Raw genomic sequence first — 21,823 nt, 5'->3', positions numbered from 1 at the left:
CTTTCTTGTTCCTCATTCTTTAGTCTGGCCTTCGCTTCCAGCTGTTCGATCTGTACAGTGTGGTTTCTTAAAGTTTCATTTTCCGTTCTCTTCCTTTCCTCTTTTAACACTCTCAGTTTGTTTTGTAGTTCCCTCTCTTTGTTTTGGTGTTTCTGTAACTCAGAAACTTTCTTTTCCAATTCCTTTCTCATCTCCGCACACTCAGACTTTGCTTTGGCTTCTAACTGTTCTTCTGGCTTGCGCTTGTGGTTTTCTACCCGTCTTCCCAGTTCCTCTGTCTCCGTTTTTCCCTCCAGTCCCAGCTTATCAACTCTCTTCGTCATGTCTTGAAGTCTTTTCTCACACTCCACCGTTTCGACCTTCAATCCCTCCTCTGTCTCCTCCTGGCTTTCTTTTAATTTTTCTAATACCTTCTTTACCTCGTGTCTCGTCTTGCACGTCGCCTGAATTATTTTCTCGCCCGCCCCGACCGCGGGCCTGACAGCCGTTGCACTCCCCCCCAGCTCGTTCGTCCCAGCACGTGGCAGTGCCATTTTCTCGCCCGTGGTCCGCGTTTCGCTCCTCGCCATTGCCATAATGCCTGCCTGCAGGCCTACGCCCATGCTCTGCATCTCACCCCGCATTTCTTTCATTTGGTTTTTCGCTTCGAGTGCGTTTCCATCCATTTTTTTATTTTCCATTTGTTGCGTATTTCTCTTCATTTCGTTGTTCCTTTCTTTCATATCGTCAATTATGCTCTGCGCGAATTCCATAACCTGCCGCATTGTCACCTGCCCTGGCCACTCCCACTGACTACATTTAGTGGTGGAGTTATAATAAAAAAACCGACCAGATGAACGGCATCGATGCCTTTCCCAACCTTCTGGTACGGGTTTCTCTTGCACGGTGATCTCGTCCTGAGCCATGGATTCTACATTACTATTACACATACCTAATCCACCCGGCACCCGCTCGCCTTGAGACGCCATCTTGCTTCTCTTAAAGGGTTAATTTAGCTCGCTCGTAATTTGGAGGGAATCGGGGGTCGCTCCTCTCACCCCCAGACCGATTCCCGTGAATTTAATTGGAGACAGGAGAGCCCGTTTTCCCGTTCTCCAATACCAGTGCCGTGAGGAGGGCGATGGGTTTGTATCGCACGACCTGACACCAGTGTCGCGGATTCGCGCCCGCCGGCGTGCGAACGGCCACGTAACTCGAATCGCGGCACGTCGCCCACCGGACGGACAATCCAGTCGTGACCCTCTCGGACTAACGCCGGGAACCAGTCACGGGTGGACCTTTCGGTCTCACCGCGATCGAGCCAATCGGCCCCCGCGTGGGATAGGGTTGCTCGCCAAATTCGACCTACCTAAGTACCCACACGGAGGGTAGACCGGGCGATCGCACCTCACCGCAGGTCGACTTCGGACACGGGCCACTTAAGCGACCCGTTCCGTACTATCGGGATAACCGAGCGGTGTTATTCGTCGGCCTCGACGGTTCGATTAATTATCGGGCGTCTTAGCCCACGACCAACCCTTTACGTGAAGCAAGATGGGGATTCAATGAAAGAAATGACGAAGCGAAGCGGGAAAACAGTTCAATAATAAGCATATTTATTTCGCGATGAACGGAAAGCACACATATACAATTCCACCAAAAGCACATGGAAAAGAAGAAGACAAAAAGCAAATGCGACAATGCAGATCTAATACCGACTACGCGAGCACACGGCAACACTTATACAATTTTACTTCACAGACGGCGCCGACAACACACATTCCCAAAGCAAAAGAAAAGAGAACCACCCTCCAGGATGAGGGGGTAGGCGGGCCTGGGGCCGAGACCGTGTCGGGCCTACCCGTCTGATGATGAGACGCGGAGCGGCGGTGGTGCCTCAACTCCGCGGGCCTCGCGGACAGTGTCTGGTAGGGGGTGGGAAGGGGGCCCCCTTTTGTCGCACTATCTCAGCGCGGGGGGGAAACAGGAGGGGGTTGCTGATGCTCGGGGAAAGGAGGATTTCACAAAATCGCGGGTCCCGCGACGAGCGTCTCCACCACGACCTCGGTCGCGCCGCCGGCCTTTTCCTCCGCAGTTCCTCGAATCCGACGCGAGCACCCCCTCAACCGCCTTCGCCTCCGCCGCCTCTCCACAGCTCCGTCCTCTTCACTCCGACTCCGCGAACTCCCAACTGCGAACTGCTTCTCCGAACTCCAAAACTCAACTCCCTCCACTTCCAACTCAACTCTTCCTCCTGCGAACTGAACTTTCTCGACTGACGAACGCAGCCCCTAATATCCCCCGTGGCCTCGCTCCTTCATCTTTGACCCTCTGCCTCCGACCTTTCACCTCTCTGGCTGGCTCCCCATTGGCCCGAGGAAAAGTGGGCGTGAATGCTTTTTGATCCATGAATTTGCATATAGCGACCGCCCTCCAACGCCCTGGAGGCGGGGCCAAATCGCCCCTCGCTCACCAATTGGACGGAACAAAAGTGGGCGTGAGTCGTTTTTGATCCGTTTTTCTGCGGAAAGTTCGCGATGCTTTTGAACACGCTGCTCGGTGCGCGCTCTACACGAGTCCAGCATCGGTGCCCACGAGTGGCGCGAGATGACGGTGATGCGATGGTGGCGAGTTGTGACGGTAAATGTCGTGGCGGTTGTGGTGAAGCGGCGTTGTGGTTGGTGGTTGTTGTTGTGATGGCTGTTGAGACGTGGTTGGTGGTGGTAATAATGGCGGTTGGTCCAAAATAAAGATAGTAAAAGAAAAACGGCTATCCTGAAGAGTCGCAGCCCTCATGAATGACATTTATTCCCTCTAGACAACGGGTTTGGGCCTAACTACACATATACTTACCGAGATATCTCACCTAAGGGACCTGAATGGTGGTTTGCGAATTTGGTCAACCACAACAATATATATACATACATATCTTCGTCTTCTTCCTCTTTCGGCTGCTCCCCTGAAATGTTACCACAGCGGATCATCCGTATGATCCGCATAGACATTTGGCACATGTTTTACACCGGATGCCCTTCCTGACGCAACCCTGGTCGCCTCTTACGACACAGGGATATGGTACACCTATTTTAACCGGGGTATACACCGGCCCAGTATACTGGTACTCATTTCGCCGACCTCAGAAGGATGACAGGCTGAGTCAACCCCCTGGTGTATTAATTCAGTGGCCCAACGGGGCTTGAACTCAGGACCTCTTGGATCCCAAGCCGCTGCCCTAACCACTGCGCCAACACCAGGTATATATATATATATATATATATATACATACATATATATATATATATATATATATATATATATATATATATATATATATATATATATATATATATATATATATATATATATATATATATATATATATATATATATATATATATATATATATATATATATATATATATATATATATATATATATATATATATATATATATATATATATATATATATATATATATATATATATATATATATATATATATATATATATTTCATCTTTCGGCTGCTCCCGTTAGGGGTCGCCACAGCGGATCATCCGTTATGATCCGCATACTGATTTGGCACAGGTTTTACGCCGGATGCCCTTCCTGACGCAAACCTGGTCGCCTCTTACGACACCGGGATCAGGATTTGGGTTTCGCCATGATTCCGGGCTGCTCTACACCCTGCCCAGTGCAGAGCCCCCGTCCTCAAGCGATCCTCCAACCCAAGCCTCCGAGTAGCCGGATTACAGGCGCACGCCACTACGCCCGGTTATATATATATATATATATATATATATATATATATATATATATATATATATATATATATATATATATATATATATATATATATATATATATATATATATATATATATATATATATATATATATATATATATATATATCCACCCACAGCATCGACATTCGACACGAGGTCTTGCGGCTGTCTGTCGTCTTGGCTGCTGGCGTTGGTGCTTGCGTCATTATCTTTTATCTTGAGGTCTTGGACTGTATTGACTTGCCAATTGCTTTTTGAGATGCGCTGGCAAGCGCACACTTATCTCTTGACTGTTATTCAAAGAAGGATATTATTAAAGAACAGTTTATCCAAGAAGGCCTTATTATTCACCACGTTGAACATCTGGAATAAGGGTTTTAATTCACACAGGTGAACTCTTTAACAGCAAGTAGTTCATAGTGGGTGCTCGTCCTTAAACACTAAGTTGTTCACAGGGTGTAACAGGGCATAAATGGGTGGCGTACAAGTGGGGGGCACCAGATTCGCCATGGGGGGGGCATTGCACCCAAATGCCCCCCCTAGCGACGGGCCTGCCTCCACCTCCCTCTCCCTTCCACAGGTATAATGTCTCTGTTCCCCACTGTTTTGTGCTTCCCTCTCCCCCCTCTCTTGTCTCCTGCTCCTTTTGTTGTACGTTCTGTGTGTTAGCTCTTTTACGATCCTCGACATTGTGTATTAAAAAAGAACATGCTGTTTTTAAAAAAATTCTCTCCTCTTATTTATTTTTTTCACCGAAAAACTTTCAACACAGTTAGCTTATGGCTTCAGGGCATGGGTGTGAGGCTGATTGTTAGCCCACACCTCAGGCAATGGGAGATGGGGGGGGTTTGCAATTGTGTGTGTGTGTGTGTGTGTGTGTGTGTGTGTGTGTGTGTGTGTGTGTGTGTGTGTGTGTGTGTGTGTGTGTGTGTGTGTGTGTGTGTGTGTGTGTGTGTGTCCCAAGCTATAACTTGTCTACCATTTGAAATTTCAACCAACCGTTATTATGAGAATATGGAGAACACCAAACAATAATTGGGACAAAATGTCAAAGGGCAAAATCACTGTAAATGCAAATCGGCCTTATTAGGCCATCTGCCACACAGCATGAGATGGCCATATTTGTAATTGCTTTCATGTTTATTTATTTATTTATCATTTGAGCTTTTGTTATAAAATCCTCAATAAACCTTTATTGAGAATATGGAGAACATGAATTACTGTAAGAATTTTTTTAAAAAACATTTTTTTACAGCTGTTTCATCAAGTTTAGTTTGAGTACAAAGTGGATGCAGATGGGTTTTGCATTTTAAGACACTTTCTAGTTAGCTTGTCCCTCCCTCCACACTGCGGGAGACAGGGTTTTGCAATCACTTGCGTATGTGTGCGTGTGTGCGTGTGTCTGTCCAAACCATAACTTTTTTTTTACCAGTTCAGCTTTTGTCATCAAATTCTCAACAAACTTTTATTATGAGAATATTGAGAAAATAATTTAAAATTGGGTTAAAATGTTAAAGGGCAAAGTTATAGTGACTATAAACAGCCCTTATTAGCCCCGCCACAGGGTGTCAATTGCAAGATACTCTGATTTAAAGTAGTGTAGCCCCCTCAATATTTGGTGCTTCCTTCCTTCCTTCCATTACATCCGTCAAAAATGAAGAGGAACCTTTCTAATCCTCCGTGTCGGACTAACCAGTCGCAAGTTGGAATTTGTAGTTTCACCACGTGTGCCCATGTACCCATGCACACAAACGAACCTTTATGAGGGAGGGACGGGATATTGTAATCGTCCGGTTTGTTTGTCTGTCTGTCTGTTAGCAACTTTACGGAAAAACTGCTTTAGCAAACACTATCAAATTTAATCCACAGGTGGGCAATGAACCTTGGACCACCCCATTAACTTTTGGGTCCAATTGGATCAAAGGTCAAGGTCACGAAATGATCAAAATCGTTTTTCGCTCATAACTTCGTCAAAAATGATCTGACTTACTTCAAACTAAGCTTATAGTGAACCTTATTATATTAGTCACTTATAATCCTACCCATTCCTATAGTGAAAAATGCATATTTGTGAAGATCGGGGTTAAGGATGTATCAAATTTAAATTTGATCCCCAAAATAACTTTATGCCTTAAATGGGCGGGACTTGTTGTGCCTGGCACCACTTGTTTATTTTATTTTAAACTGCACCACTTACTTCGGACACAGGAGGGATTTCATTTATTTATTTATTTCCTCTGCCACTGGAGGTGAAGGTGATGTTTTCACCCCTTTTTTGGCTGTCTGTTGGGTAGTCGATCTTGTCGAAAAAAAAAAAATTCAAAAAATTTTTTTTGAGATTTGTTCTACCCTTATTATCAGTATTTAAAATGACGATTTCAGTTAATACAATGGCGATTTCGATGAAACTTGGTTGGTAGGTTCATACCATGACCTAGTTGTGTGCAAATGAGAACCGTTGCTATGGGCACCACCGTTGCCTAGCAACGGGATTTTGAAATTTTTGAAAAACATAAAAAAAAAAATTTCGAAAATCAAAAATCGGGCCACGAGCGACTGTGGGCAGTACGTTCAGCCATATTGTCAAAAATTTCCAGCCAGATCCTATGAAAACTGTCGGAGAAGATAGACTTTGAATGAACCCTGGTCGAAAACAATAAAAAAAACGAAGTTCGTTATATCACAGAGACTATGAGTCAGATATACATGAAACTGGTATGGTAGGTTCATGGTATGTCCTAGTTATGTGTGAGAAAGAACCGTTGCTATGGACCCCTCCGTTGCCTATCAACGGCCGACTACCCATATCCGCCTACCGGCTTGTCTGTCTGTTTCTTTGTCTGTGCACAGGATATCCCAAAAAGTTGTGGACGGATCCGAATGAAATTTTGTGGACAGGATCGGTGTGTGATGAGGACGAACTGATTATATTTTGGTGAAGTCAGGTCAGGTATGGGAGCATGTGCCAGAACAGCGCGTCGCTGCGTCCACTTTCCGCCGGTACTCCAGGGGCCTCCGTCTGGCCATCCCCCAGGCAGATGCCAGGCCCATCCCCATCTCCTTGAGATGATGGTAAACTTGCTGCAACCATGAGGCACGTGGTCGGCCCACTGGCCTCCTCCACTCATGAGACCCCCTCGCTGAGAGAATCTGGTGAGCAGGATCAGCGTCAGGAAAACGAGCCACATGTCCATACAGCCGCAACTGACGCTCACGGACTATGCAGGTAACAAATCTCATCCGAGTCTCTCTCAGCAACCGCTCGTTGGACACAAAATCCGACCAGCGATAGCCAAGGATTCTCCGAAGAGACCTGGTACCAAAGGAATTAAGTCTCCGTCTCAGATCCTTGGTCAGAGTCCAAGTCTCGCACCCATAGAGCAAATTGGAAGTACCAAGGACCTGAAGACTCGGACTTTCGTCCTCCTGCACAGGTACCGGCAGCGCCACACCCCATGATCCAGTGAATCCATGACTCCCCAGGCCCGACCCAGACGTCTATTGACCTCTGACTCACAGCCAGCAGAGACATGGATATCACTGCCAAGGTAAGTGAATCTCTCCACGACCTCAACATCCTCACCACAAACAGACACAGACAGGTCAGCAGCATCCAAGATGTCACCGAAAGCCTGGATCTTAGTTTTGACCCAAGAAACCCGTAATCCCAACGGCTCCAACTCCTCATTCAGCACCTTGAGGGCCCCCAAGAGGATGTCTAAAGTCTCCACAAAGATGACTGCATCATCTGCAAAATCAAGGTCCGAGATCTTGACATTCCCAAACGATGCACCGCAACTTGATCTCTCCGACATCCTCCCTAAAATCCAGTCCATACAAGTGCTGAAAAGTGTGGGGGCAAGTACACATCCCTGACGAACTCCAGTAACAACTGGAAATAAGTCAGAGATGGTACCACCACACTTCACAGCACTCTCAGTACCAGAGTAGAGTTCAGACATCAGATCGATCAGTTTTGGTGGCACCCCACGGAGACCAAGAATCCTCCAGAGGACATCCCGATTCACTGAATCGAATGCTTTACAGAGATCAACATAGGCTGCAAGCAGCCCCTGCCGAAACTCTCTTCTGCGTTCGGTGAGGACACGAAGGGCAAGGATACGGTCAATCATTGACCTCTTTGGTGTAAAGCCTGACTGCTCTGGACGCTGGTGCTCAAGCAGATGGTGGCGAACCCTATCAAGAATTATCCGAGCAAAGACCTTGCCCGGCACTGAGAGCAGCGTCACCCCTCGGTAGTTGTTGCAGTCTTGGCGATCACCCTTCCCTTTCCAGAGAGGGACAACAAGGCCCCTCTTCTAGTCAGTTGGGATGATGCCTGTGTTCCAGGCAGCGCACAAAACTGCATGCAACGACACGAGTGCAGCATTTCCACCAGCCTTGAGAAGTTCAGCATTGATGCCACAGATCCCTGGAGCTTTGCCCCGTTTCAACTGGTTCACCACAGCCTGTGTTTCCACAAGAGAAGGTGGACCACAGTTGATTCGAGGGTCAGAAACAGGGATTGTAACACCCTTGAAGTCCAACTCGACAGCTGGGGGATCAGCCTGGTACAACCGCTCAAAGTAACCGGCCCAGCGGGCCTTCACTTCAGACTCCTTTGTCAAGAGCCTACCACTCTCTGCTCGAACTGCAGTGCTCCAAGGGATGGGCTTGGATGAACGTAATGCGCGAATTCCCCTGTAAGCGGGACGAGAATCACCTGTCCACAGGTGATGCTCTACCCCCTCACAGATTCCTCGCACATGGGCCTCCTTGTCCACCCTCAGTGCACGTACAGTTTTACGCCTCAGCTCCCTGAACAGCTCAGCTCTGCCATTCAGCCTGGCCCTGCGACTCTGGTCAATGGTATCCAGTGTCCCTTGAGAGACAAAATTCTTCTTTGCCCTGCGGTGAGCTCCAAGGCATCCACCGGCAACATCAAGGACGGTGGTCTTGAAGGCGCTCCACAACTCTTCAGGACCCCCCAAAGCACCCAGACCCCCCAAATGTCCACTCAGCCTGTTCGCAAACTCCTCACTACTCTCTCATCCCTGAGCTTGGCAACATCCAGCCTAGGCTGGGATGGTACCATTCTCCAGGATTTAAGGTGCAGCTTTAGAGTTGCTACAACAAGCCTGTGGTCAGTATTGAGGAACTGAGCACTCCGGTAGACCCTGCAGTTCTGGATCATCCTCCAATGACCGTCAATGAGGACATGGTCAATCTCCTTTGCCACACCGCCAGCGTTGGAATACCAAGACCAGCGATGAGCTTGTGGGAGCTGAAACCATGAACCAGCCACCCTAAGTCCATGACTTCTTGCAAAGTCAAGGAACTTAGTGCTATTCTGGTTCATAGTTCCTGACCCATGGGGACCAACACACACCTCATAACCATCCCTATCAGTTCCAGTCGATGCATTGAAATCCCCCAAGACTACAAGTGTATCTCGTCTGGGGCACTGATCAACCACAGACTCGAGTGTGGCGTAGAATGCATCCTTCACGGTGAGATCACTCGCCTCATTCGGAGCATAAACAGAGACCAGGGAAATGACACCTAAGGAGTGACGAATCCTTAATCTCATAATACGCTTGTTGTTCGGTGTTACCTCAATTATCATTGGGGTCCGCTTATTGGACACAGCTACAGCAACTCCTTGGGTATGGTAACCATCAGAGCGACCAGACCAATAGTAGGTGTAACCACCCACCATTATCTCGCCGCAATCCGGTTTCCGAACCTCAGAGAGAGCTGCAATCCCGATGTCCAAACGCTTGAGCTCAGATGATAACAGAGAGAGGTGATCATCCTCTCTTAGGGAAAGGACATTCCAGGCACCCACCCGAAGGGACCGCCTCAGGTTAACCCAAGGAGACCGCCGTCTGGTGGACGACACCTCAGCACCACTCCGACACACTCTCCCGCAATCTGACCCAGGGATGTTACCCCGTGGTTTCCCTCCTATCATCAAAGATTGGGGGTCCCGAAGGCTTTGCCCCAATCCCGTCATCCGGTGAGCTGCCCTGCGAAGGGAAGCTGCACAGGAGGTACTCCCACGGAGTGGGTTTTCAGATTTTTTTTGCGTTTTTGCGTTTTACGGTGGCCGGAGTGCAAATCCTGCCACCAACCTCCTAATTAGAAGTAACCCAACTGCAGGAGGACGTCCGCAGACACAGTTGGGCACTAGATATGGATGGTCGTTGGCTCACAAGGAGCTCCTCCGCCCTTTGAAGATCCGGATCCAAATCCGACTACTATAATTTTTAAAGTGATTCTTCACCATTGAGAGATAGGGCCAAAAATGATATATAGCACGATATCTCAAAAAGTTGTGGATGGATTCTGAAGAAACTTGGTGGATGTGTTGGGTGTGTGACATGGAAGAATTGATTTAATTTTGGTGAAGATCTGAATCCGCATCCGGATATGATAATTAATTATTTAAGTCATTCTTCACCATAGAGAGATAGGGCTCAAAAACGATCTATAGCACGATATCTCAACAATGTATTGGGCCAGACATGTTCTCATGGATCAGGCATCACGGGGCGGATGTAAGCGCTATTCGGAGTGACCTTCTAGTATTTTATTTAATCGCTTCCCTGTTTCTTTATTAATTTACCTTTGAGTTTCATTGTGTCTGTTCAGTTTACCAATTGAGCTTTTCTCATCTAATCTTCAACAAACCTCTATTAAGAGAATAGAGTTTGTAGAACACTAATGAATAAAATGTACATTTTTTTTTTTAACAATCGTTTTCGTCGTTAACGTTCAAGTACAAATTGGATACAGACAGGCTTTGCATCTTGAGATGCTTTCTAGTTTTCATTGTGACTGTGTGCTTTACAATGTGGCTTTCTTGTCTACGTGCATAGATTCTATTTGCATCCAGAGATGGCTGAAGACATGATCGATACTCACTGCCTCTTCTCGTATTACCTCGTTTCGTTTTCTGTCGGTGAGTATAATATTCGCCACCTTTATCTTCCTCATATTCAGTTTGCTAATGCCTTGCTTGCTTGGAATTGCACGTAAGTACGTGCATCTGTTCTTCAACCTACACAAATCGCAAGGATGTGATTCATATTGTGGTGTTCTGCTCGAAGGCAGGTCCATTACTGCCGAAGCAGTTTCTTGGCAAGCCTTCCCAGTAGTAGTTAGAGCAGGAATTTGGAAGTTGTTCAGGATGCCGGGGATTGCTCACCTCCTCTTCATGAAGGACACCGTGCAATCCTTAATGTCCACCAACTAATGCCAGCAAACGGGACACCCGGTTTAACGTCCATCTCATCGATTTTAATCTTGCATCACAGCATCATGGCACACAGTTCTCAGATTGAAATGCCAACAAAACCAACCCCAAAGTCTTGCTTTTCTTAAGAGCATTCATTGTATATTTGGGGATAAAATGAGGACAAGACCTTTTTTTTTTTTTTTGCAATGCACTCATTGTTTAACTCCAAATGTGTAACTCTCATGATGAGCAGCCCTTCCACCATAACAAGTCTTTCATCATGTCACAAGATGCACATCTCGAGCAATTGAATGCACATGACAAAGCAACTCACTTGCCTGTTTTGTATGACCGTCTGATTATTTATTATGAGCCGTGCAAACTCTATTCACTCTAGTGTACTCTTACTTGCAGTAAAATCTCAAAATGGAACAGCATTACAGCACGCTGAATGAGCTCATAGGGACGTGTATGAAAAAAGAAATGGGATGTAAAAAATATATATGTGTCAATATGCCTACCTGCCTGCATAGTTCAAGGAATGTTGCTTTTCATGAATGATCACATGTCAAACTGGAAGGGCACTTGGTAGAATGCATACCTCCGCCACGTAAAGCCTGATCCATGAGAACATATCGGGCCCGATCAATACATTTTTGAAATATCATGCTACGTATCATTTTGCCCCAATCTCTCAATGGTGCAGAATCACTTTCAAAATTAAATAATTCTTTCATCCACATCCGGATTCGGATCTTCACCAAAATCGAATAAATTTGTCCTTACCACACACCCAAACCCGTCCACCAAGTTTCGTCTGAATCCGTCCACAACTTTTTGACATATCGTGCTATATATCATTTTTTCGCGATCTCTCAATGGTGAAGAATCACTGAAAAAATTGTAGTTGTCGGATCCGGATCCGGATCTTCACCAAAGTCTAATCAGGTCGTCCTTGTCAAACACCCAACCCGCCAACAAAAAGTTATCCCTATCCGTCCACAACTTTTTGAGATATCCTGTACACAGACAAACAGACAGACAGAGAGTTGTGAAAACATAACCTCCTTCACCTTCGGTGGTGGAGGTAAAAATAATAACACAAACAAGGCAGTGAATGTGAAGAATACCCAAAGGTGCCACATTGGTCTGACTGCATTTTTTTTGTGGAATGTCTGTTTTTTGATCAAGCATTTAAAAATAGTCACGTCTAATTGGTCTAAATAAGAAACAAAGATTTTGTGCATAACATGATGCTTGCAAAATCCAAGTAAACAACATGCTTCCAGGTTTTGATTTGTGAACCAACTCAGTGACTCAATATTCAAATTCTGGTCCACTTTGTGGAGTACCCAGCATCCGGGTGAGGGAAGGTTGTGCAATACTTGCTGAAAAAATGTCTCGTCTGTATATTGTAAGAAGACTCTATAGATGTTTATGTGGTGTGTGTCTAAAAAGGACTAACAGGTCAAAGGGGTTCAGAGGTGTAAGTGGTCATAATGGTCTATAAGGGTACTAAGGGGTCTAAAGAGCTAAGGGGAATTTTCCAATAGTCGTTAGGATCTAAAGGGGTCAAATATGTCTCAGGGTCTAAAGGTCTAAGGGTCAAAGGGTCCAAAGAATGTAAATTTCTTCAGGAATCTAAGGGGTCAAAATGGTCTTAAAAAGGATCCAAAGTGTCTAAATGCATCTAAAGGGTCTAAGGGGGTCTGAATGATCTTAAAAAGGTCCAAAGGGTCTAAAATGGACTAAAAAGTATTTAGAATGGGTCGAAATGGTATGTTCCAACAGTAGTTAATGGTCTAAATGGTCGAACCTGGTCGATAGGGTATTGGTGGTTTTGGGGGTCTTGAGGGTATATCAGGGTCCATGTGGTTTAAGGGTTTGAAAAGGTGTAATGGGGTCATATGATTCTAAGTGGTTTTAGGGGTGTTAAGGGTTATAATGTGGTCTACAAGGTCTATGGGGTCACATGGTTCTGATCTCTCTGACTCTCTGGAAAATCCTCTTTTTCTCTTTGCTGATGACTCCACCCTCTGTTGTACCATCTGTCATCCCTCAGACCGGCAAGCCGCAGCTTCTTCGCTCACTGCAGATCTGGATAAAATCACAAACTGGTCCAACACCTGGAACATGTCTTTCAATCCGGACAAATCTCACACTCTCACTTTGTCTCTCTAAAAGAACCGTTCAGAACCCCCCCCCCCCAACCCCATCGACTTTCTCAACAATCCTCTGGAAAAAAATCCTTTCATTTAAGCTTCTGGGTCTCACTATCTGCCATGATCTTCCCTGGGAAGGCACATTTCCAACCTGGCCTCCAAAGCCAGTCGCCGACTGGGAATCCTCCATCGTGCAAAGTCCTCCCATGGCCCACCTGAGCTCCTGACCACATACAAAGCTTTCGTATGCAGCCTTATGGAATGACCTCTCCCCTCTTGGGCTGGTGCTCCTGCCTCTCACCTTTCTCGGCTTCATGCTGTGTAAACCAAGGCATTTAGTATCAGTGGTATCTCCCGCAGTGAGGCTGAGTCTTTGGGCCTCTCACTCTCTCACCGCAGCCAGTTTGGTGGCCTTTCTGTCTTCCACCGTCTCCTCTCCGGTCTCGCCCCCCCTGCTCTCTCTGCTATATGTTCCCCCCCCCCCATATTTTCGCAGGGCGCTCAAGGTCCGCCATCAACCCCCTTCTGTAAAACTACCAAAATCACGAATCACTGCTCACCTTCACTCTTTCATTCCTCTTTTTCCCCGCCTTTGGAATAAACTCCCTCACTCTCTTCAATCCAATTCTTCCCTCCAGGCCTTCAAAACAGCTGTTCACCACCATCTCTTATGGTCCCACATCCAAATCCTCGATCTTTTCTACCCCCGTTAATCCACCCCAAACCCACCTCCCTCAAATTCCCTGCTTTCCTTCCTGAAAGTCCCTGTAATATCCATCTTGTATACCCCATGTTCCCCGCCCCATCCCTCTCCTTTCCACAGATCTCCTAATGTTTCTGTTCCTCACTGTTTTGTCCTTCCCTCTCCCACCCCTCTTGCCCCCCTTGCTGTGCATTGTGTGTTTGCTCTCTAAAAAAACATCGACATTGTGCACAAAAAATAGTAAAAAGAAAAAAGGAAAAGGTCTAAAGGGTATGCTTCAACAGTAGTTACAGGTATAAAGGGTCCAAACAGGGTCTAACGGGTCTAAAAGTGTCTTCAGGGGTCTTAGGTATCTAAATAGGGTCAAAAGAGTCAAGGTGTCTTAGTGGTGTAAACGTTGAAAATTACTGGATGGAGCCAAGGTCCAATAATAAGTAGTTGATAGATGTACTCACGGTCCAACACATTCAAACAATATGTACTTAATAGACATAAATGGGTCGACCAAGGCTTCATCTTAACGAGGGTTCACCTTGTCTACCTATGTTTTTTGGTTTGATATACAATGCTGGCGTGGATCGGCTCGCCCCGCTCGCCTCACCACACGTCGTTGCAGAGGTTGATGTCACCGATTTGCTGTGTTGGCATGATTTTTACAGTCATAATACCAACATTTATTTTCTCCAAATATATTTGTAATATTGGTGATATTATATTTATTTGAAATTTATTTCTGACATGAGAAGGTCCATGTGGTCCCAATGGTCAAGTGTCTAAGCTGTCTAATCTGTCGGGAAGGGTGTAAGGGGTATAAATGGTGTTAAGGTCTATAGGGTCTTCAGGGTCTTTTGGGTCTTCAAAGTATTTTGGCTTTTCAGGGTCTTTTGGGTTTTGGGGAATTAATGTTCAAACAGAACATTATTAATAGGCATCCAGTCTTCACTGACTAACTGACAGTCTGACAGACGGCTTCAGCACCTCGCCGATCGTGCTTTTCGTTTGGGGGGGGGGGGGGGTGAGGGTAAGGGAAGCAAATTTTCGATGTCAATGTGTATGGTGTCGCACCGCCTCCAGGTGGGAGAGGGTATTACAAGTCTGCACCATTCACTGTCCTCACGTTTTCCAGTGCAGTGAGGTGTTTTGAATTATAAGTAGGAGGTATATTTTTGCCTCATGTTTCTTTTGCCTGTTTCTTTTGCCTGTTTCTTTTGTTTCACATAACTTCATGTTTCTTTTGCCTACACAGTGCTGTCAGTTTCCTATACACCACCCAAATAAAGGTATGCATCAGAAGAACGTGTTGCATGCTTGGAATAAGATCGCCCACCAGGCGGGTACTCTGCTAGTACCAGTAATAATAACGCAACACCCCTTCCTCCCTGCTTCTCTCCTGGCTGCTCCTGCAGGGAGCAGGAGTTTCTCGTGGATAGATTTTGGTTTTTTTTAAACCGGAGTATCCCTTCAAGTATCTCTGTGTTAATTATGTTTTGATGATCTGTATTTTGTAATCTGTACTTTATATTGTTATGTTTGCATTTACTTTAATTGTATATTTATATGTCATTAAAATGACCTCAATTTCCCAGGTTACTTCGTACATGACATACTGGACATGGTGCAGAACCAGGGACTGCAGCGATGCTGGGAGTTGGTCATGCACCATCTGGTGGTACGTCATTCCAATTGTCCATCTGTTTGGCACCCGTGTCCACATGTTTAAGGCACTCTTATTTTACTTTATTAGTCCCGTTCTCTGACAAATGTTTTCCCTGCAATTGCTGAAACCAGTCGTTTCTCTCATTGGTGATGCTCCTGGCTATCAGTGTTGAATTGATTTCTTAAATTCAGATCAGAAATATGGGCTTCATCCTCCCTTCTCAAGCTCACCATGTTATTTGTGATTTTTGGTTAACGAGCGCCAGCCAGAATGACCACTATATTCGTTGTGTCTGTCTGTGCAGAGTTGTGCAGAGCATAACTCCGTGAACTTTGATCCGATCTTGATGAAACTTGGTTCTGTGTTCGATATCAATGTCTAGTTGTGTTTTCTTGGATGAGAGCATGCTACGCCCATTGTAGGTGGAGCCACGCCCCAAAAATAGCCATTTTTAGGGGGTAGTGGGATTAAAAATCTATCTTGTCCTAGGGAATTGATTGAATGGAATCGGTTCTTCGGTATTTGAATAGCAAAATGAATTACCTAAAACTTGGCGTTGTCCGATTTTTCATTTTCGTCCTGTTGTAGAATTTTGTAGTTAATGCTTTAACCGACTCGATGTAAATCCTGTTACTCAAATGAAAGCCACAATTAATTCACTGTCCACAACGGAAAGTACATTACATGAGATAATTTTATTAACATAGTACTATGGAGTACAACCCACTGAGATGGTATACATCCACAATAATTTGCACCAAACTAAGATTACATTTTCTGGCATTTATATGTTTTTGAGTGAGTGGAGAGGGGCTGATAAGCCTTCGGCAAAAGAACTACAACTGCAATACGTGTCTACTAGGTGAAATAATCATGGCAAAAGTTGCAGTTATCAACCAGGTCACTTTGTTCCATAGCAAGACATTCCTTTTATCAACATTTAGGTCAAAAGACTTGGCTAAAAGGAAGCATAACTGACATTATAGCATAACAATTAAATTTATAAAACACCAGCAACAATTATAATTGAGAGTACATTAATATAATTATTTTCTCCCACAGTCCCAAGGTCAAGGTCACAAGGTCAAAAACTCAAAAAATTGCGAATTTTGACATAAAAATCATACGACCACCCAAACTTTGAGAGCTAGGATGACAATATTTTTTATGCATAATCTTGAGGTCATTCCCCACCTAAAGTCTTCAAACTATTTTTCTCTATCTCGAACACCTTGCCCATGGCGCCCCCTTCACGTTTGTTTTTACGCTGATTTCATCAAAGTATGGATAATCCGAGGAGTGCGAAATGCCATATAGCCTATATGATATTATATTGTTCCTGGAATGTTCCAGAGGAAGTTTTGCACCAGAGGTCATAATCCTTGACCTTTGACCTTTAAAGGCCACAAAGGTCAAATTTTCAAAGTTGTGGGAATCAAACCGGGTTTTCGACCTTCTTTGACGAACTAACTCCAATAAGCTATAGCACGTATCCTGTTTCCTTATTTTAATGTCCACAACATTGTTTTGGGACCTTTAAAGGTTATGCAAAGGTGAAATTTTGAAAGTTGTTGAACGAAACCGGGTTTTCGACATTTTGCAGCTAATAACCTGTCACTCGTACCACATCATGTTGATCATTTTTATAACTTGGTCAAAAATTATCACATTGTCTCATCCTTGACTTCTGAAACAATCTACATCATTAAATACCGCTTGTGAACCATTGTCGTCTTCAGACTTGTTTTTTTCTTTTTCCTCGGGCTCTTCATTTATTTATTCCGTTTTTCATCAGTCTCTTATTTACCAGTCAAATGTAAAAATATTCAACTGCCGATTTATCGTTGCAGAGAGACCATTCTCGTTGTGAAATCTCTGATGCATACCTGATACTTCATTCACCCCCCCCCCATAAATAGTTGCTGCATCAAATTATATCCAACTAGCAGAGTACCCACCCTACAGGCAATCTTGTTTCAAACATGCAACACGTTCTTCTGACACATACCTTTATTTGGGCGGTTTATCGGCAAAAACAAAGAAGACAGGTTAGGTGCATGAAGGAAAAACATACCGACTGCTTATAATTCAAGACACCAAGCTGTACTGGAAAACTTTTCTGTAAATGGTGGAGACTTATAATACCCTCCGTCACCTAGAGGCGGCGCTACATGATACACATTTACATCGAGAATTTGCATCACACCTATACATTCATTGGGGTCAAACTGATCCTCTGTCATGTCTGGATGTAATCGGCCCAGAACTGTCGGAGTATCCTGACAAACAAACACTGGTTCGTGAATTATAGGAAGGATTCCTGTCTGAACATATTGCAGACAGCCTGGTAGGACAAGTTTGGGTCACAGCTGAATGACCTCTGCATGAGAACATTTTTTGTTTTAATGATTTCCTTCATGTCCAATTACATTTTGGTGAGTACAGATTGAAATCGTTTTTGTCGGATCTCTTAGCCAGTAGCTATACACGTGTTACCCTGAATCCAGTTATAATTGTGAAAATTATTTATTAATCACCTTAATAACAGCACTATCGGACCAAAGCATATGTTCCCCAATCCTACTCTTGCATCAAGATTCTTACAGGACTCCAGGGCAAAAGTGAAACTTGAGAAGGGAGAAGAGGCAGGTATATACAAAATTGAAGGAGAGAAAAATGCTGGTGTCCCTCTCCCTGGACAATCATCAAAAATAAAATATCCCTCTCCAAAGACAATTGTCAGTATCATAAAACTTCAAAAGATCACAAAAGCATTGTCTAAATTGAGGATAGAGCAGAGGTAAAACTGGATGAATATAAAGGTCATTATGAGCTCTGCAGTCGAGTTGATAGTGCCAGGTTCCTGGTATAAAGAAGTTGACTTGATCACAACTCCCCTGCCTCTCTTACTCCATATTCTTCAGGTGGTGACATGTTTTGGCCTGACGGTGTTGAGTTGCCGCTATGTGGGGTTTGCCACGGTCGCACTGCTTGTTGAGCTCAATTCCATACTCCTACATATGCGGCAACTGCTGATAATGGCAGGATACCGTGCAGGCACCGCCGCACGGGTTATTTGCCTGCTCAACATCACCTCTTTTGCTGTGTTCCGTGTGCTGACCATTGCATGGATGACACGCTGGCTGGTGCTGAACTGTGATCGGATCCCCAGTTTGGTGTATATGCTTGGTAGTGTGGGTATGGCAGTAATGACAGTCATGAACACAATGTTGTTCTACCGACTACTACGTAGTGATCTTGCGTACGCCGGACATCACATAAAAGATCCTTCCAGCTGTCGTGGAAAGGAGATGGGCTTGTAAATAGTTTTGGTGTGCATTGTTTTCATGTAAAACGGGTAGAACTTTCAGGTTTTTTTTGTTTTGTTTTAAACTTTATGCACATTTTACAGTGTTTTTTTTTTTAAGTTTTGCATTTTAATGAGAGAGAGTTTACCAATTTAAGTGGTTTCCCAGTGCTTGTGGTAAAAATCAAGTTGAGCACACCCCAAGGGAATCCACCCAAACTCGACAACTGTGCATCCATGGTGAAGAAAATGATTGTGCACGTTGAAAATGTTTTCCTGCTGAAACCTGTTCTCAATGAAATATTTGCAGTAGTGGAAACAATTTCTGTGAATACAACACTTCTGGATTGTTGCAATAAATGTTCATATTTTTCTTAAACTGTTTGAGTGCTGAATTTTTCCAGTGTACAAAACAATACAAAAATATGGTATTTTTTTCAGGCAAACTGAATAACGCGTTTACTGTTGAGATAACCATAGGAACAAACACGTAAATAGAAACAAATAGAGATTGTTGAACAATAACATCAAATGGGAATGGCAAACATGAGATCAGGGCCGTCTCTCTGGACATCTCTCATGCTTTTGATACAGTCGGGCATTCTGCCTTACTCTCCAAACTCTCTGCCTATGGCAGCATAGGCCAGCTCCACACATAGATTACTGACTTCCTCTACTCTCATAGCCAACGTGTGGCACCTCAACGGATTCCTTTCATCTCCTCTCCCTTTCAAGGCTGGATGCCCCAAAGCATTGTTCTGAGCCCCATCCTATTCCTGACCTTCATCAATGATCCCTTTGAGTCTCTGGAAAATCCTCTTTATCAATTTGCTGATGACTCGACCTTCTGCTGTGACATCCCTCATCCTTCAGACAGGTAGGCTGCCTCTTCCCTCTCTTCAGACTTTGAAATAAAAAAATCACAGGCTGGTCAAACACTTCGAATACATCTCTCTCTCTCTCTCTCTCTCTCTCTCTCTCTCTCTCTCTCTCTCTCTCTCTCTCTCTCGCTCTCTCTCTCTGTGTGTCTCTGTGTCTCTGTGTCTCTGTGTCTCTGTGTCTCTGTGTCTCTGTGTCTCTGTGTCTCTGTGTCTCTGTGTCTCTGTGTCTCTGTGTCTCTGTGTCTCTGTGTCTCTCTCTGTGTCTCTGTCTCTGTCTCTGTCTCTGTCTCTCTCTCTGTGTCTCTGTCTCTGTCTCTGTCTCTGTATCTGTCTCTCTCTCTGTGTCTCTGTCTCTGTCCCTGTCTCTGTCTCTGTCTCTCTCTCTCTCTCTCTCTCTCTCTCTCTCTCTCTCTCTCTCTCTCTCTCTCTCTCTCTCTCTCTCTCTCTCTCTCTCTCTGTCTCTCTCTCTGTCTGTCTCTCTCTCTGTCTCTGTCTCTGTCTCTCTCTGTGTCTCTGTCTCTGTCTCTCTCTCTGTCTCTGTCTCTGTCTCTGTCTGTCTCTCTCTCTGTCTCTGTCTCTGTCTCTGTCTGTCTCTCTCTCTGTCTCTGTCTCTGTCTCTCTCTCTGTCTCTCTCTGTCTCTCTCTCTGTCTCTCTCTGTCTCTGTCTCTGTCTGTCTCTCTCTCTGTCTCTGTCTCTGTCTGTCTCTGTCTCTGTCTCTGTCTGTCTCTCTCTCTGTGTCTCTGTCTCTGTCTCTGTCTCTGTATCTGTCTCTCTCTCTGTGTCTCTGTCTCTGTCTCTGTCTCTGTCTCTGTCTCTCTCTCTGTCTCTGTCTCTGTCTCTCTCTCTGTCTCTCTCTGTCTCTGTCTCTGTCTGTCTCTCTCTCTGTCTCTGTCTGTCTCTCTCTCTGTCTGTCTCTCTCTCTGTCTCTGTCTCTGTCTCTCTCTCTGTCTCTGTCTCTGTCTCTCTCTCTGTCTCTGTCTCTGTCTCTGTCTGTCTCTCTCTCTGTCTCTGTCTCTGTCTCTGTCTGTCTCTCTCTCTGTCTCTGTCTCTGTCTCTCTCTCTGTCTCTCTCTGTCTCTCTCTCTGTCTCTCTCTGTCTCTGTCTCTGTCTGTCTCTCTCTCTGTCTCTCTCTCTGTCTCTGTCTCTGTCTGTCTCTCTCTCTGTCTCTGTCTCTGTCTGTCTCTCTCTCTGTCTCTCTCTCTGTCTCTGTCTCTGTCTGTCTCTCTCTCTGTCTCTCTCTCTGTCTCTGTCTCTCTCTCTGTCTCTCTCTGTCTCTCTGTCTCTGTCTGTCTCTGTCTCTCTGTCTCTGTCTGTCTCTCTCATCACAATTCTCTTGAAATTCAGACATTTAAATTCTTGGGTCTCACTATCAGCCAGGATCTTTCGTGGGCAAAGCACATTTCAAAGTTGGTCTCTAAAGCCAGATGCCGACTGGACATCCCCCATCATACAAAGTCCTTCCTTGGCACACCTGAACTCCCATCCACCGTCAAGGCCTTCATCTACAGCTTGACGGAGTTCTGCTCTCTTCTCTGGGCTGGCTCCCCTGCCTCACATCTTGCTCAGCTTGATGCAGTGGAAACCCAAAGCCTTTAAGATTATTGGAATCTCACGTGATGACGTTGAGTCTATGGGCCTATCAGTTCCTCATCACAGACAGGTTGGTGGTTTCTGTCTTCTTCCACCGCCTTTCTGGTCTTGCACCCTCTCCTCTTCTCTTTCCGTGCTTCCCGCATACTTGGCATGTAGGATGACAATTGTGCCATCTAACCCCATGTCTTATGGGTCAGGAAGTTTATTAGAAATGCAAAAAAAATAAAATAATAACTGCCACATTGCCAAACACATGAAAACTCGCTTGATTGAGAAAAGGCTTTAGTTCTTTGAATCACAAACAAAGCAGAATTCAACTAAAATGGCACTCTTTGACATCTGACGTTGCCAGATATGCCTCCACCCACATACTTGTACCAAGTTTGATTTAAATCCCTGAACACAGATTCAAAATATTAAATAATTCTGGCTGCCAGACCATGCGTCCAATCAGGTTGAAATTTAAAACATAGATTCACAATGACTACGAGATCATAATTGTGACGTTTCACATCG

General features: G+C 44.9%; 1 protein-coding gene across 1 annotated transcript in view; it reads left to right on the top strand.

Annotated features, from left to right (window-relative positions):
• Window positions 1–19,211, top strand: part of LOC147028973 (TLC domain-containing protein 2-like) — a 72,695-nt gene extending 53,484 nt beyond the window's left edge. Inside the window, exons 3-5 of the mRNA XM_085879869.1 lie at window positions 10,645–10,727; window positions 15,455–15,537; window positions 18,450–19,211. Coding sequence (XP_085735995.1) covers window positions 10,645–10,727; window positions 15,455–15,537; window positions 18,450–18,848 — 565 coding nt within the window. The 3' untranslated portion in view covers window positions 18,849–19,211. The remainder of the gene's footprint in view (window positions 1–10,644; window positions 10,728–15,454; window positions 15,538–18,449) is intronic.
• Window positions 19,212–21,823: the final 2,612 nt, after the last annotated feature.

The sequence above is a fragment of the Eptatretus burgeri genome, chromosome 4 (genome assembly GCF_056783735.1).
Source record: "Eptatretus burgeri isolate ZD-2024b chromosome 4, Ebu_testis_v1, whole genome shotgun sequence".
NCBI classification, from domain to species: Eukaryota; Metazoa; Chordata; class Myxini; order Myxiniformes; family Myxinidae; genus Eptatretus; species Eptatretus burgeri.
Note: the sequence above shows the minus strand (reverse complement) of the source record. Positions and strands in the feature narration are given on the sequence as shown.